A 16,219-nucleotide genomic window follows, 5' to 3' on the forward strand; every position below is an offset into this window, starting at 1 on the left:
AATGTTTTGTTTTTGGTTTCCATCTAATGTCATTTTTATTTTTGAGGATGTCGCAATGAGCTGTTCATAATCATATTACTTCATAAAAACACTTTAAAGTGAGACTCAGATTTGAAGAACACTAACATGAATTTAGTTACGATACAGCCAGTGACGTGATATAGTGTTTATCCCATAACTTCATAATGCACTCTTTGTTTAAGTAACTGACATCATAGTCATCATATGGGGCACTGGTGCAGAGTTAGAATACAATCACAAAGTACGCCACTGCAGACACGGTATAGCATTTCCTCTGATCAGATTTTTAGTAGTTACTTCTGTGTTCTCAACATCCTGAAAGCCATTGTGTGCAGTTTCACAATCAGTGTTGGCTAGGACTCCTCTGCAGCCGTTACAACCAGGTATACTACATACAAACTGAAATGTCAAGTAGCCAAAACTCTGAAAAGGCAATGGCAAAGACAAACCATTAGATTTTTGGTTTTCCTCTTTGAAATATGGCAGGAATTACTCAAACAGCCAATATTTAGCAAGAGCAAAACAAATGTGTTTTGAGAAGATTTGGAAAATGTACAATCTATATATTACATTACGTCAAAACAGAATGACTTCAATGAAGAACTGATCACAAAATCCTATTTTTTAAATGCAAGAATGATATGCTAAGAGTAAAGAGTGAAATTCAATTAATTAATTGATTTCTGTGGCAATGTTGAGTTTGAAGCTACAGATACATCCATAAATCTGTTCTCGGTCATAAGTGGTCATCCAACAAAAGAAAAAGAAGTTCAACTCCTTTGCTCCAGATTATACACAGAAAAAAGTGAGGCAGGCAAAACGTTGCATACTCTTTATGATTACATATCCAACATACAACAAAAATAGTTGAATCAACAAGGGGTTAATACAGTACCAAATGTGAGCCAACATATACCACTGTCACAACTGCATGGACACAGGTAACAGCTATTGGGGACGGTTGAAGATGGGAGTGTTCTTGTGCACCTGTGCATAAATGGCTGAGTGAGTCAACAGCTTAAAAAAGTGCTTCTTTAAGTTTTAGTGAAGTCATTTATAGTTACAAACCCGAGCATGTCATATTACTAAACTAGATTACATAAGAACGGTTGTTGGCTGTGATGGTGAGTTCCCAAGTAATTTATCTTTTACAATATTATCATATAATATCAGCCAAAGATGCCAGAACTTCCTTGCCGTGTTTTCACAGGATACTACCTTTCTAATAACAAAAAAGTATGGTAATGATCTTCAGAAACCATCATTAAAAGTGGAAGAAAATAGGTCCATAGGAATGGATATTTAGCCTTTTATCAATTGTACAGATTTAGGGGGTCATTCTGACCCGGGTGGGCGGCGGATGCCGCCCGCCTGGCGGGAACCGCCAAATGGCCGCTCCGCGGTCAGAAGACTGCGGAGGCCATTCTGACTTTCCCGCTGGGCTGGCGGGCGCCCGCCGGCCCAGCGGGAAAGGCCCTGCAATACGGAGGCCGACTCCGTATGGAGCCGGCGGTGTTGCAGTGGTGCGACGGGTGCAGTTACACCCGTCGTGATTTTCACTGTCTGCTATGCAGACAGTGAAAATCATGCTGGGGCCCTGTTAGGGGGCCCCTCGACACCCGTTCCCACCATCCTGTTCCTGGCGGTCAAAACTGCCAGAAACAGGCTGGCGGGAAGGGGGTCGGAATCCCCATGGCGGCGCTGCTTGCAGCGCCGCCATGGAGGTTCAGCGGAGCCAGGGTCCCCTTTTATGACCGCTGCTTTACCGCCGCGGTCAGAATGGGCACTGAAGCACCGCCAGCCTGTTGGCGGTGCTTCCGTTGCCCGCGGCCCTGTCGGTCTTAGACCGCCAGGGTCGGAATGAGGGCCTTAGTCTAGTATGAACTTAAGCCTTCGAGCTTTGGAGCAACGAAAAGAAAAGTAGACTCAAGCAATGGTTTAATACTTGACAGACCGCTGCAGATATTGTTTTGTGCAGATGTGTTCGCCAATGGTGAATGAAAACAATTGGAAGTGTGTAAAAAACCTTCCAGGAACTATTCTCAATCCGAGAGAAGAATAATGCCTCATTTAAAAAAATACGTTTGGCAATTAGTATGGTAGACGGGTCCTTTAGTCCAGGAAAGCAGTAGCACAAAAAGGAAAACATATGACAATATCAAGAAAAAACAGGATGCTGCCGACTTGTAGACGGAGTTAACTTGCACTTCTTAAACTCTGTTTACAAATGATGGTATGTGTCATATTTCAATTTCTATTTAAAGAGTTGTCATAAAATCTACCACAACATTGCTACTCTTGCCTATAAAAAACCCAACAGAAGTGGTATTGGTAGTTGAATTATATTGTCAGAGAATGACAAGCTACCATGTACAAGTTACCCAGAGCATACTGCAGATGTGTCAATCAAACAAAGGGCCAAGTCCGACTAACAAGAATTTTGCTACTTTATTCAGCTTGCAAAGAAGGACCTAGAAACACTGCAACTACACTGTTTGTCTACAAATATCTCACTTTTACTATGCACTGTGCCCAAGAAGTCATGGGGTAGAGGCATTATTTGCCAAGTTCAACCCTTACAACAGTCACTAGTTCAGCTATTTACAGTGGGTGCCACTGGCGACACAATGCAAATCTTCAGAAGAAAAGAGTTTCATAATGTGAAGATCGCGCTTTGCTGTGAAAACTGCACTAAACCATAATTAAAGGCAGAGTCAAATGGTAAAACATTCCTTGTGACCCTTAAAATTTGTATTCCAGAATCTAGGCACTAGGGCAGGCCATCCTTCATCTCCCCAAATTCCATTTTTCATCACCAGTCTTAGCAGAAAAGAGTTATGTTCGTTTTTCAGGCTCTAAAGTACGCTGTACAATTTATTTGACAAAAAGGAAAGTGTGTCTAATGTTCTTCCCCACCACAATCAAAAATCAACACACAGGAATGAGTATCCAGTTGTCTGTCAAAAGAGATCAAAGTAAACTTCCAAAACATTTCATTAGCGGGCTTCCATTTGCAATTAGTAAGTGAAGTTAGACATTATGATGAATCCACCACCTATATTGTTATGATGACAAAAGTGGTTGTGACCTGTCTCCAAAAGATAGCACCATTGTAGAATTCTTCCCAGTACAGCTGATGTCAGAGTTCAATATATAAATGTTTTGGAAAGAGAAACTTAAAAGAAGGGCCTGATACATCACCATAATTCTGAGGAGGCTCGTATTTGTATCCAGTGTTGTACTAGCTGGCTGTGTAGCCACTGGAATTTAAAACTCAACAGCTTTAAAAATGTTTAAAAAAAGATATAAAAAAGTTGGTTTGCTCTAGATCATCAATATCAGAAAGGCCACTACATGTATTTCAATCAGGTTCCTATGGTGTCTTTCATTTTCTGAGTGTGAAGGACAGAGGGTGTTGCTCTGATACTCAGTCAACAAACCTCAAAAGAAGAAATAAAAATAGGACAGAGTGGATATATTAATAAAGCCACAAACAGAGAGACGGAAGAACATTTCCATACCTATGAAGGGAAAACCCCCAAAAATATGGATCTTAGCTAGAAACATCCTATTTGAATACCTAGACCATCGAGCCAAATCTGTGACTAGAATTGCCTATTTTATTTATGCCAGTTATTTTGGCCAACATCCATGACTAACCTTACAAACTGAAAAATGAAGAAATCAAATAGATGCTCTAATAAACCAAATCCCGGGAACAAAATAAAAACATTTGAAAAGGACTTCACTCACTCTTGGAAAGAGTGTGACTTAAGAGAGCTACAGACTATTCATATTGCACATAGCATAACACAAATATGAAACTGGCAGAATTATACACAAACTGTTTCGATTTAAAGAGCTATTCTCCGGTACTTGACAGATAGTCCAGATGGGTGATATAGATAAGAAAATCTAAAAGAAGATTGGTGAGAAATTTGCAATGTTTAACAGAAGGTAACATCAGTGTTCCTACTCTTTGTTTACACAGATTAGTTTGAAATAAGCCACTACTTCATTCTGTCAATGATTTTTAAAAACATATAAATAGGCTTGCTATCATTTAGGCAGTACACTGCAATTGAAAATTATATAAGAAATATTGCAGAGTCTAACTAAACGCTCATGTTTTATGATAGACTTTTGGCCAATTCGTCTAAACTGGTGGGGCCTCAAAAATTATTTCTATTAAAAAATACACAAAACAATAATGCATATAGAATTTACATTAGAAGCATTTTGGAAAAGATAAAATATACATATATTACAAAAAGTACTTAATGGTTCTGTGGGTCCACATGAAAAGGGCTTAGTTTATATATCATACAACACAATGATATTGCTTCTACCTTACTTCAAAAGGGGAACAAAAAACAATCATTACAGACCGCATGCTCAGGACCAATACTTGTTGAAGGCAATCAAAGGATGGGTCTAGCTTACTAGGTTTGCTACCAAAGTTCCTAATTTACAATCTAGATCACAGTACAAATGTACTTTGTAAGTACATTCCTCACAGGAAAAGAACTGGAACACAAATTACTATGCAACCTAGCAGTAGTTTAGCATTCAATGTGGCTAGAGAAATCAAATAAGATGCAACAGCACGGCCAAACGAGATACACCAACATATACTAGTGGAACATCATAGGCAAATACAGATGAGGCACAGGCAGAATAAACTAGAAAAATAATAATTGGTGAGGATCATAACTAACTTCCAGCAATTTGTATATTCCACAGACATCAAAGTTCAGCGGAGCTTAGCGTGGATCTGACAACAGAAAGCTGGTAGGAGAATAATGCCAAATACTCACCTGTGCATATAAATCGAATCTGCCTTTAGTGCTCAAATAGCAATTGATTCCGCAAGAGACCCACATCAAAGCACTATTACATCCCTACACAAACTGCTGTACACAGGGTTAGGCCGCATCAAGCTAGGCTTCACAAGTACTTCACCTTACAACTATGCCAACCCTTTCCGACAATACACAAAAGCAACCTTCGAGATAAATTAATAAACAAAGCTTACACATTTAAAACGACACGCAATTAAAAGACAAATAAGTGCTTTCCCTAATGCAGTTAACCTTATTTGGAAGGTTTGATGATTTAATAGTTAAAATTTGCAACCATTTTACTAGCATTGACACAACAGGTCAACGAGCTGCAGATCCAGCAATCAAAAATCTCTTCGCCCCTGGTTTAGATCATTGCCTCGTTTCTTAAAACAGAAAGAAGTGGCAGGCCTCGGCAAATTAAACAATGCAAAAAATGCACATCAAACATCTCATAATCTGTGTAAAAAAGATTTGCCTGGCATTTGGAATGTCACCGTCCCTTATAAAAACAAAAGGCTGGATATTTCCAAATAAAAACTTAACATAAGCCAGTTATAAAACTATTAACTGCACAAAATTTTAAAAAGTCATTTAAAAATGTTTTTGACGTGTGGTTAAGCAGGAGAGTTAGGAAGGTCTTGTGAGAGGTGCTGCTCAACGGATTCCAAGCGGACGAATGGAGCAGGCTGTGCCAGCAGATGATCCACTGGGAATAGTCTTGCTGGGGATTTAGAGGGTGATGGCTGTGCCTGCGCACTGGTCTCGCAGGTCTTGGTTTTTACACTTGCACTCTGAGGCTCCTCCTGTGTCTCAACCTTTACAGGTTTGTCCGACTCACGCTCTGTACTATCCACGGTCTGCGTGCTTGCTGTTGACTGGTACTGTTTCAGCCGTATGTGCCAAGCCAAGCTGCACACAGCAGACACGGTCTTGAACTGATGGATTACATTTCTGGGGATAAAGTAAATGTCATTGTCGCACAGCTGAATTCTGGCGTAACGAATACCTTCACGTCTCATTTGATTGAGCTTGGCTTCATCAACCCACTGAACGCACTACAGGCAGACAGGAAAAAAATGCAATAATTAATATGTAAGAATGATCCTTGCCCAGAAATTAAATGCAATGTACAAACGATGAATAAGGCTTGGAGGTGGTTTGATTCAAATTATATTTATGTTTTAGTCCTACACAATGCATTTTATGTAATAAAAAAGAAAAAAAAATGCAGCCACACAAAGATTTTAAGATCACACTAGTTTTTCCTGATGGGGGTCGGAGGGGTCTAAGCTATGGTTTTCTAGCTTTGATTCTCACTTCAATTATAAATTCTAGGGCCCACCAGTGGCATATACAAATGCTCAGAAAACAATTGGTTAAGGATTACAAGCATAGAACTTTCACTTACATAGAGCCAAATGCCTTTTACTCATGTCTAACAATCACAGAGTAAAAGTCCAGAGAGGATGAGAAGGTGTGGGAATGATGAAACTGAAGGTGTGGCTTCAGAATGTTCTCATAATAAACTGTTAGTATCCCTAATTATGCTTGAACATTAACAGACTGGTAATTCTGATATCGGACTTATTTATCAAGTGAGATATTATATATATATGTATATATATAATGGCCCACTCCCCAAACTGCTCTCCAGAAGAGAAGTGAACCTCAAAGCATGGTAAATAATTATCTGTTCGCATGAAAATCCACCAAATCTGGCACACACCGGCTGTATTTCTGGCACCTTACTCAACAGAAGATCTGCAAATATCCGCACAAACTACTGAGCTGACAGCACAAGCTAATGCAGATGTTTTTCTCCATGTCAGAAACATGCTTAAATTACTCCTCCCAAAACACAATGCTCTCTCTCCTCACAGCAGAAAACTCGATCCGAAGATCAGACAGAGAAGGTAAAATTGGGAGAGTAGTGGCAATAATATTCAGAAAGTCTCTCTCCTGTCAGATACAACCTCATAACTCTCATTCAAATATGTGAAAATGGCACTCTCTTACCTTCTATCTCCATAGACTCTACAGAAAACCAAAACCCTCCAACAACTTCATAGAACTCATCTCTGAAAACGCCACCCTCAAACAGAGGTTATACTACAAAAACATCTACATTAGAGACTTGTAGACTAGAGGAATGTAACATCATAATACAGCAAAAACTACATAACTCATTCAAAGATCCACATTAACACTTACAACAGAGGAAAAATACTAGACTTCTTTACATCCATCAAAGGTCGCGCTTGCCTTTCTCTGCCGTAGTAGATTAGATCAATCAGTTCACACTAAAGTTTAGGTTCCAATAACAAGACATATACCAAAATCTAAACATGGGTCAGGACCTGCAAATTATTCACAGCTGAGTCCCTGAAAGAGCATCTAATACTTAGGCTCAACAAAATAAATGCAGACAACCACATAAATGCCACCAATTGTACACCTCCAGCAAAAAAAGTAAAAGCTCAGAAACACCCCCAGCAAACCATAATTCAATGAAGTCTCAGATAGGAGCAACAAAGAAATCAAATAATTGAAAGAATATGGCATTAAGACAAATCAGATAGATCCATATATAAACTGAAAACAGACTGAAAACTGTCCAAAACAGAAATTAGAAACTCAAACCTAACTTATCTCTAGAATAAAATCTCCCAGTCACAGAACCCCTACCAATTCTTATATAGTATCAGAGATAACACAAAACACAACTTCCCTTCCTTCTTCTTGATCACAATTGCCAAATTGAAAGTAGACCTCACCAATAAACCTTCCTGACCACCTATCTTCACCCCTAAAACAATCAACATATGGGAATCATTCCCACACAGAAGAACTCTCCAAAGTAATGTAAGAAATGCGACCCACCACATTTTATGCCAGTGAATAAAAGCAGTTCAAGTGGTTCTACATACAGCTTAAATAGAAATGGGGGCAAGTGGAGCTGTGTAGGATGCATTTTCTCTCCTATGACCAACTTAGATTAGCAGCCCTTACCTTAATCATTTTAAGAATTGGCACAGGTAATGCCATCATAACATGAATTTCCACATCAACACTGGCTTAGCTCAAAGCCATCTTCCATTCTACTGCTAGACTCCTCTCAAAGAAAAAAAAAAATCAACCATATATTCCCGATTCTGAGAGACCTTCATTGGCTGTGTGAGGCTAAAATCAAGTTCAAGTTAGACTGTATGACCCTAGGCTGCATCATCCTCAAATCCATACACTACAGTAGACCTACAGACTTAGCCAACCTCCTTGGGTTGTCTGAAGAAATAGGACTATCTATAAGACAGACCTTAATGTTAGAAACATCTAAATTAAATTTTGCTTTAGCACTGAAACAATCCTTTTCTGGAGCGGCATTAAGTTTTTGTAACTCCCTACCTCTTGACGCAAGACATAGCCAAGCCATCCTATCTTTCGGGAAAGGCCTCAAGATGTACCTCTTCAAATTTTACATCTGCTGTGATGAAACAAGTTTCTTGGTGGCCCACACACAACACAACCAACAACAACGGCCTGATGTTTTTTCCTACTGTCATACCTGAAAAGACTACATGACATTCAGCGGTTTAAAATTGTGGTCCTCACACCTTGTTGCATTCTAACATCGCTTTCCCCTACGGCCTTTATCCCCTGTTCTTGTTACTTGGTGTTCCTTAAGATTCTCGGGTAAACTGTTAGGTTTTATGTAACACTTAACACCTGTCCAGTTTCAGGGTGCTACATACAACTTATGAGAAAAGTAAATAATAAAGATAGACTATCCATGTTCTTTCAATTGTAATTGTTTCTCATACTGAGAACCTTTCAGCTGCAGACTTCAATTAATGTAACTAATTATTCCCAGATGAAGGGAAAAACACAAAACTAAAGGCACTAGGGTTACATTATTTGGAATATCTGCATTTTGGAAATGCACATCAACCATTTAAAGGAGTCCAATTAAAAAAAAAAATAACCAAGAAATTATTTGATTGGACTATAAGTGTTTATGTTTAGAGTAATTGACAAACGAAGAAGTATCCTTTTCAGGATACCTCATGACACACATACACTGGTGCCAGATGTGGCCAGGGATGCTAAGCCAGTGTTAAGCCACTTGGTTGGCAGTGTAGATTCTTTATAGAAAAACAACAGGAGAAAGACAAAAGCTACCTTTGCTTGGGTTTCCTGAAGCATAACTTAAACCATAAGAGACAGATTAAAGACAAAATACATTACTTTGGGGGACTTTAATATAAGGAGAATTAGTAAAGTGTCAGCTACTGAACGTATTTGCTAACACTACCATTACTTTTATTTCTACTGGTTTAAAATGTTTCATGGAATCCCTATCAGGAGTCAATAGTTTAGTCTCTACAAAACTCCGTCACATAACATAAATAATTCATAAGTAAAAGAAATTTGAAAAAGGGAGTAAGTAAGGTCAACGGAATTGGCCACGATTTTAACAAACTGGAGTTTACAAACAGTTAGTGATGTGTAAACGCTCATGAATACTTTTAGGAACCCCCTGTCAAGATCTCACTTTATAAATTCTTGCTCCACAGGGACCAAGCATACCTGTGACACGGGCGGCTCATGCAGATCCAACTGTAACCTCTGAACAACATCAGTAAAATCCTCCGCGTGGAAGCAGATAACATCTTTGGTTATGCGAGGTCGATCACTCCTAAAAGTAGATTTCTTTAGTACACATTTTAGTAACATCATAGTCATAAAGCAATGTTTTTTAATATGTGGTCTGTGGAGACCTGGGTTCCACGATACTTGCTCAGGAGTTCTGTGACTGCTTAGAACATTAATTAGTAACAAATTAATAAAGTGTACATAAATAAAGAAGCAACATTTAAAATTGAAAATTCTAAAATGTTCTATAAATGTGAATGAAACTGGAGACTAAAAATTAAGTTGGTATCCTGAGACTGACTCGTGGGAGTAGTACAAGGGTATCAAAAAGACTATAATATGGATGATGGGTGGCATCAAATGATTTAAAAAAAAGCTACAACCTTCCCATTAGAATTAAAATTGTGTTATTTTTATATTTGTGTGTGAATTAAGTAAAATATTTCAGCATTGTGTATTTGTTTGATTAAGGCTTGTTTCCATATTTTACCAGATAACAATAATTACTCAGCGGGAGCCCCCCGGTTACAATAATGATTCTTTGGGAGTCCCCAGATTCCAGTGATGATTAGGTGGAGGTCCACAGAAGGCAAAAGGTTGAGAACCACTGCCATAGAGAATAAAATCAGACATGAGTGGCAGATCTATGGTGTATAACTAAGTTCTTGAGGCTCAGAAATTGCATTAATGCCAAGAAGCAAATGAACAAAAAGGCAGATGATCGTGGGCTTGGCTTGCACACAGCGGACATTTTATATTTGAGATTACCCTTTAAAATCGCCTCTTTTAATAATATTCTATTATATATATGGAAAATGTCACTTACCCAGTGTACATCTGTTCGTGGCATGTTCTGCTGCAGACTCACATGCTGTGCACTGTTCCTGCCATATAGTGTTGGGCTTGGAGTTTTACAAGTTGTTTTTCTTCGAAGAAGTCTTTTCGAGTCACAGGACTGAGTGACTCCTCCCTTTCGGCTCCATTGAGCTTGGGCATCGACTCCATCTTAGATTGTTTTCCCACATAGGGTGAGGTAGGAGTGGTAGAATGAGAATAGTAAAGATGTCGATGCAATGGAATAGATATGTATGTACATAGTTTAGTCTAAAGGAATGTTTATTTACATATATATATACAGTTTTCTAATTGCAACTTAAATGGCTACAGGCTCCCGGGGAGGTGGGAGGGCGCATGTGAATCTGCAGTGGAACATGCCACGGACAGATGTACACCGGGTAAGTGACATTTTCCGTTCGATGGCATGTGTAGCTGCAAAGCAGTAATCCTCCCAAAAGCGGTGGTCAGCCTGTAGGAGTTGAAGTTGTTTGAAATAATGTTCTTAGTACAGCCTGTTCTACTGTGGCTTGTTGTGTTGCTAACACATCTACACAGTAGTGTTTGGTAAATGTATTAGGTGTGGACCAAGTGGCTGCCTTACAAATCTCTGTCATTGGTATGTTACCTAGAAAGGCCATTGTTGCCCTTTTCTTCCTAGTGGAGTGTGTCTTTGGTATGATAATACAATGAGTAGTTCTCTTTTAGCTAACAAGTCTGTATGCATTTAACTATCCATCTGGCTATACCTTGTTTGGATATAGGGTTGCCAGCATGAGGTTTTTGGAATGCGACAAACAATTGTTTAGTTTTCCAAAATGGTTTTGTTCCGTCTATGTAGTATATTAGAGCTCTTTTAATTTCTAATGTATGCAGTGCTCTTTCTGCTACTGAGTCTGGCTGTGGGAAGAAGACGAAGTTCCACTGTTTGGTTTAAATGAAACAGTGAAATGACCTTTGGTAGAAATTTTGGATTTGTGCAGAGAACCACTTTATGTTTGTGTACTTGTATAAAGGGTTCCTCAATAGTGAAAGCCAGTATTTCGCTAACTCTTCGTATTGAGGTGATAGCCACTAGAAATGCTACTTTCCAAGTTAAGAATTGGATTTGACAAGAATGCATGGGTTCAAAGGGTGGACCCATGAGTCGTCTAAGTACAATATTAAGATTTCACGAGGGTACAGGTGGTGTTCTTGGCAGTATGATCTGCTTTAGTCCTTCCATGAAGGCTTTAATAACTGGTATTCTAAATAGTGATTTTGTGTGTTTAATCTGCAAGTAAGCAGATATTGCAGTGAGATGAATTTTGATGGAAGAAAAAGCGAGATTTGCTTTTTGTAGATGTAGTAAATAACCCACAATGTCTTGTATGGAGGCATCTAACAGTGTGATTTTGTTTACTTGGCAGTAGAAAACAAACCTTTTCCATTTATTAGCATAGCAATGCCTTGTCGTAGATTTTCTTGCCTGTTTAATGACTTCCATACACTCATTTGGAAGATTTAGATAGCCAAACTCTAAGACTTCAGGAGCCAGATTGCTAGGTTGAGCGTTGCTGGATTCAGGTGTCTGATCTGTTGTTTATGTTTTGTTAACAGATCTGGTCTGTTCGGGAGTTTGATGTGAGGTACTACAGAGAGGTCCAATAGTGTGGCGTACCACGGTTGGCGTGCCCACGTTGATGCTACGAGTATTAGTTTGAGTTTGTTTTGATTCAGTTTGTTGACTAGGAAAGGAATGAGTGGAAGAGGGGGAAAAGCGTAAGCAAATATCCCTGACCAATTGATCCATAGAGCATTGCCCTTGGACTGAGGTGAGGGTGTGGGTACCTGGAAGTGAAGTTTTGGCATTTTGCGTTTTGTTTTGTTGTGAACAGATCTATGTCTGGTGTCCCCCACTGGTGAAAGTATTCTTGTAGTATCTGGGGATGTATTTCCCACTCGTGAGTTTGCTAGTGATCTCGACTGAGACTGTCCGCTAATTGATTGTGAAAGCCTGGAATATATTACTCTATTAGGCGAATGTTGTTGTGAATTGCCCAATGCCAAATCTTTTGTGCTAGGAGGCATAGTTGTGATGAGTGTGTTCCCCCGTTTGTTTAGGTAGTACATTGTTGTCATATTGTATGTTTTGACTGTGAACTAGAAGCGGTTGAAATGTTTTTAGTGCTAGGAAGACCGCTAGCAGTTCTAAGTGATTTATGTGTAGTTGTCTTTGTTGACTGTCCCATTGCCCTTGTATATTGTGATTGTTGAGGTGTGCTCCCCACCCAATCATTGATGCAACTGTTGTGAGAATGGCGTGAGGCACAGGGTCTTGAAAAAGCCGCCCTTTGTTTAAATTTACAGGGTTTCACCACTGAAGTGAATAGTGTGTTTGGCGGTCTATCAACACTAGATCTTGGAGTTGATTCTGTGCCTGCGTCCATTGTTTTGCAAGGCACTGCTGTAAGGGCCGCATGTGTAGCCGTGCGTTTAGGACAACTGCGATGCATGATGCCATCATGCCTGGGAGTTTCATGACAAATCTGACTGTGTAGTGCTGATTTGATTGTATGTTTGTTTGATACCATGGTTTGGAATGATTGTACTCTTTGTGGGCTTGGAGTGGCAATCGCTCTTTGAGTGTTGAGTGTTGCTCCCAAGTATTGTTGTAGTTGGGATGGTTGTAAGTGAGATTTTTGGTAATTTATAGCGAACCATAGTCTGTGTAGGGTATCTATTACATACTGTGTGTGATTTTTACATCGTTGTTGAGTGTTGGCTTTTATGAGCCAATCGTCGAGATATGGCAATACGTGCATGTGATGTCTCCTTATATGGGCCGCTACTACAGCAAGGCATTTTGTAAATACTCTGGGTGCTGTTGTTATCCCGAAGGGCAATACCTTGAATTGGTAATGTTTCCCCTGTATGACAAACCTGAGGTATTTTCTGTGAGATGGATGGATGGGTATATGGAAATACGCATCTTTTAGATCCAGTGTTGACATGTATTCTCCGTGTTTTAGTAAGGGGACTACATCATGTAGTGTGACCATGTGGAAGTGTTTGGTTTGATGAATAGGTTTAGAGTCCTGAGATCTAAAATTGGTCTTAGTGTTTTGTCCTTTTTGGGAATAAGGAAATATAGGGAATAAACCCCTGTTCCCTTTTGTTGGTGAGGTACTAGTTCTATGGCTTGTTTTGTTAATAGTGCTTGCACTTCTATTTGTAACATGTCTAGATGTTGCGCCAACAGTTTGTGCGCTCTTGGGGGAATATCTGGAGGAAAATGTGTGAATTCTATACAGTAACCATGTTGGATAATTGATAGGACCCATGTGTCTGTGGTTATGTCTGATCAATGTTTGTGATAAAATGTTAGTCTCCCCCCCCCCCCCCACTGGTGGTGTGTGTTGTGGAAGGGTGACAGGCAAGTCACTGTTTGTTATTAGTGGCCTGCTTAGTGGGCTGAAACTTTCCCTTGACCTTGGGAATTGTCCCCTGAAGGACCAGCAAACCCCCCTCTCTGATATTGGGATTGGTAGGTGGATTTTGCTTGAGAGGTGGAAGCCTCTGAAGGCTGTTGTCTGAAACCTCCCCTATATTGCGGTTTCCTGAATGTCCCTCTATATTGGGACGAGTAGAGCGCGCCCATGGCTTTGGCGGTGTCAGTGTCTTTCTCCATCTTTTCAATGGCTGTGTCCACTTGTGGCCCAAACAGTTGTTGCTGATTAAATGGAATGTTCAGTACTACCTGCTGTATCTCAGGTTTGAACCCGGAGGACCTTAGCCAAGCGTGCCGTCTAATTATGACTGCCGTGTTCACTGTTCTTGCGGCAGTGTCTGCGGAATCTAATGCCAAATGAATTTGATTGCTCGATATTGCCTGCCCTTCCTCTACCACCTGTTGAGCCCGTTTTTGATATTCCTTGGGGAGATGCTGGATGATATCACTCATCTTGTCCCAATGAGTTTGGTCATAACGTGCGAGGAGGGCTTGAGAATTTGCAATACGCCACTGGTTGGCAGCCTGTGACGCCACTCTCTTTTCTGCTGCATCAAATTTCTGACTCTCTTTATCTGGAGGTGGTGCATCTCCTGATGATTGTGAGTTGGCGCTTTTCCTTGAAGCACCAACCACTACAGAGTCCAGGGGTAGATGCTGTGTGATGAACACTGGGTCCGACGGGGGTGGCTTGTACTTCTTCTCCACCTCCGGTGTGATGGCTCTCCCCTTCACAGGCTCTTGAAAAACTTGCTGAGCATGTTTAAGCATGCCTGGGAGCATAGGCAGGCTTTGGTAGGAGGCATGGGTGGAGGCCAGGGTATTAAAGAGGAAGTCGCCCTCCAATGGCTCTGAATGCATGCTAACATTATGGAATGCAGCAGCCCTGGCCAAGACTTGGGTGTATGAGGTGCTATCCTCCAGTGGAGACGGTTTTGAAGGGTAGCACTCGGGGCTATTGTCTGAGACAGGGGGATCGTAGAGGTCCCGGGGGTCTACATCATCTTGCGACTGCACAGTGTGTGTGGGTGAATGTGCAGTGGGCGTGGCAATAGGTGACCCTGTCCTTTGTGGCATATGTGGGTGAGAAAGTTCTGGCGACAAAATGGCGAGTTGGCGATTTTTCCCTGGCTACGTTAGCTCTTGGCTGATCAGTCTCTGATTGTTCCTGGAAAGCCAGTTTTCTCATGAATTTGAGAGGAGGGGCAGTTTGGATCTTCCCAGTATCCTTATGGATCTGTATCCGTGCCTGCGTTTGATCAAACTCTTCAATTGGAAGCTGCTCCTCAAATCTGTGCCTCACTTTTAGCTGCTTAGAGAGTCCATGTTCTTCGGTATACGAGGTCTTTTTCGGCTCTGAAGCCGGTTTTCTCGGCACTGAAATGCCCATGCTGATGAAAGGCATCGGCTCCGAAAGGCTCTTTCTAGGCTTAGTCGACTCCAAGTCGGTGTTGAGGTTTTTCGACGCCGGTTTCTCGGCTCGAGTCCGAAGACTTTGGCACGATTCTGGCCTTTTTCGGTGCCGGAGGTGTTGCTCGGTCACCGCTTTGTTTTTTATGGGTCGAGCCATGGCCTTCAGGTAGTGGCGTCCCCGAGGCCTTATGTTTCTTAGGCTGACTGTGGGGTTGGGTCGGGGCAGGCGTACTCACTTGTTGGCCTGCTGTAGGTGGTCGGTCTCCGTCGGAGTCGTCCGAGTCCGATCCCTGGATGGAGATCGCCATCTCCTCCTCTTCGACGTCGAGGTGTTCCGAAGATTTCGACGCCATCTGCATCCGCCTCGCCCTCCGATCCCTCAAGGTATTCTTTGATCGAAAGGACTTGCAGGCCTTGCAAGTATCTTCTCTGTGCTCCGGTGACAGACACAGATTACAGACCTGATGCTGGTCTGTATAGGGATACTTAGCGTGGCACTTCGGGCAGAAATGGAAAGGGGTCCGGTCCATTAGGCTTCAACAACGCCTGTGGTCGGGCCAACCAGTCCTCGGTTGGGCGCGGAAGCCCCAAAGCGCCACCGAAACTGTGTCTCGTCAGTGTCGATGGAAGATGTTCCCGATCGCAAACAATACCGATGCTTTTCAAGGATTTATAGTATTTTTCTGATTCGAATAACGGAGCGAAGAGGAACACATCCGAACCCGATGGTGGAAAGAAAACAATCTAAGATAGAGTAGATGACCATGCGCAATGGAGCTGAAAAGGAGGAGTCACTCGTTCCCGTGACTCTAAAGACTTCTTCGTAGAAAAACAACTTGTAACACTCCGAGCCCAACACTAGATGGCAGGAACAGTGCACAGCATGTGTATCTGCAGCTACACATGCCATCGAAAATATATATATATATATATATATATATATATATATATATATATATATAATGTC

At 41.0% G+C, this 16,219-nt stretch overlaps 1 protein-coding gene across 1 annotated transcript in view; it reads right to left on the bottom strand.

The window, feature by feature from the left end:
- Positions 1 to 838: 838 nt before the first annotated feature.
- The window catches only part of RSBN1 (round spermatid basic protein 1), a 108,600-nt gene continuing 93,219 nt past the window's right edge, over positions 839 to 16,219 (bottom strand). Inside the window, exons 6-7 of the mRNA XM_069238699.1 lie at positions 9,450 to 9,558; positions 839 to 5,920 (exon numbers count right to left, since the gene is read on the bottom strand). Of these exons, the coding sequence (XP_069094800.1) occupies positions 5,480 to 5,920; positions 9,450 to 9,558 (550 nt within the window). The 3' untranslated portion in view covers positions 839 to 5,479. The remainder of the gene's footprint in view (positions 5,921 to 9,449; positions 9,559 to 16,219) is intronic.

This window comes from Pleurodeles waltl, chromosome 6 (genome assembly GCF_031143425.1).
Source record: "Pleurodeles waltl isolate 20211129_DDA chromosome 6, aPleWal1.hap1.20221129, whole genome shotgun sequence".
NCBI lineage: Eukaryota > Metazoa > Chordata > Amphibia > Caudata > Salamandridae > Pleurodeles > Pleurodeles waltl.